The 1,278-nt window shown below is 65.0% G+C and overlaps 1 protein-coding gene across 1 annotated transcript; it reads left to right on the top strand.

Annotated features, from left to right (window-relative positions):
• Window positions 1-45: 45 nt before the first annotated feature.
• H310_15398 (hypothetical protein) lies at window positions 46-1,266 on the top strand (the record flags this gene model as incomplete). The annotated part of the gene is made up of 1 exon (XM_008883373.1): window positions 46-1,266. A coding segment is annotated over one exon (1,221 nt), but the record flags the coding sequence as incomplete, so codon positions are not given.
• Window positions 1,267-1,278: the final 12 nt, after the last annotated feature.

Genomic DNA, 1,278 nt, shown 5'->3' with positions numbered 1-1,278 from the left:
CAACTCCCGGCCACCCTCCAGCTCCAACGGGTGCATGAGCGGTTCATGTCCTGCTTCCAGCTGTGGGGCTGCCGAGCCCGTACCCTCCAAGGACGCCGGCTCCTGGCCAACACCGTCATGCTATCGCTCCTATGGCATGTCACGGCGGTCACCCCGGTGCCAGACGACATGGTGCGGACCTGGCAGTCCATGCTGACCCGCTACATCCTCGGCTCCAAGACCGTGCCCACGGCCCGTTATCGCCCACTGCTGGCTGCGCCGTGGCAATTCGACCCCAAACTGGGCCTTGGGCTCCCACACATTGCGTCCAAGCTGCGAGCCCAACGGCTCATGCTCCTTCAAAGGACGCTCAGCCCAGCAACTGCCACCACTCCCCTGTGGCAACCCCTGGTCCTGCGCCAGTATGCACGGTCGATTGGCAAGCTATATCGCGCTGTGCACCCCTTCGACTTCCTCCTCTACCACCCCCACCCCAGCTCCAAGTGGCTCAGGCTGTGGGAACTCCACCCCCTATGGCGAGACGTGTGGAAGCAATGGTCTGCCACCCCGATGGATCGCCGCATCCAACTGCCGGTCACCCCAGCGACTCTGCTGCACATGCCTGTGTGGCTCACCCAGTATGCCCCAACCATGGCGAACGGCAAGTGCGCGGCCAGTGTGGTGACCACACCCCCCACGCGCCGGTGGTGTATGTATGGCGTCGCCAATGGCCTGCACAGTCTCCACGGCATTGTTGCCGTCCATGGACGTTGGCCAACACGCCAGGAGTTTATCTCCATGATGTCCCAAGACAACCGAGCGGCCCGTGTTGAGCTGGGCAGCGATGGCTCCATGCAGTGGGCTCCCGTGTACCGTGCTGTGATGCTGTACAACCACCTCACTGCCGTGCACCAAGCCATCCCCCAAGGTCATCAGGACCCCCCACCCACCACACCTGCTGCCCCCATGTCCCGACATCCCTTCTACGGGCTGGTCAAGGACACCCCCCAGCCTTTCGAGCTCTGGCCCAGGACCATGGTGCTCGCCCTGGCCCACCACGCCCCTGTAGCCGACATGCCCCACCCCATGGCGTCCTCCGCTCGCACCACCCCGGCCGACCTCAGGGGCTACGTGCGGCGTGTCCGACGGGTCTGCCGGCAGCTCCCCCCGCTGCATGGTGATGTCTGGATGCGTGTGCTCTTCCGCATGCTCCCTGTCAACTGCCGCTTTGCCCACCTCCAAGTCGAGCGGCCCGACGCGATCTGCTGCGCCTACGGCTGCGGTCACGTGGAGACCCAG

Source organism: Aphanomyces invadans, assembly GCF_000520115.1.
Source record: "Aphanomyces invadans strain NJM9701 unplaced genomic scaffold supercont1.440, whole genome shotgun sequence".
NCBI classification, from domain to species: Eukaryota; Oomycota; class Saprolegniomycetes; order Saprolegniales; family Verrucalvaceae; genus Aphanomyces; species Aphanomyces invadans.
The sequence above is the reverse complement of the archived record's forward strand: the minus strand, read 5'-3'. Positions and strand labels throughout refer to the sequence as shown.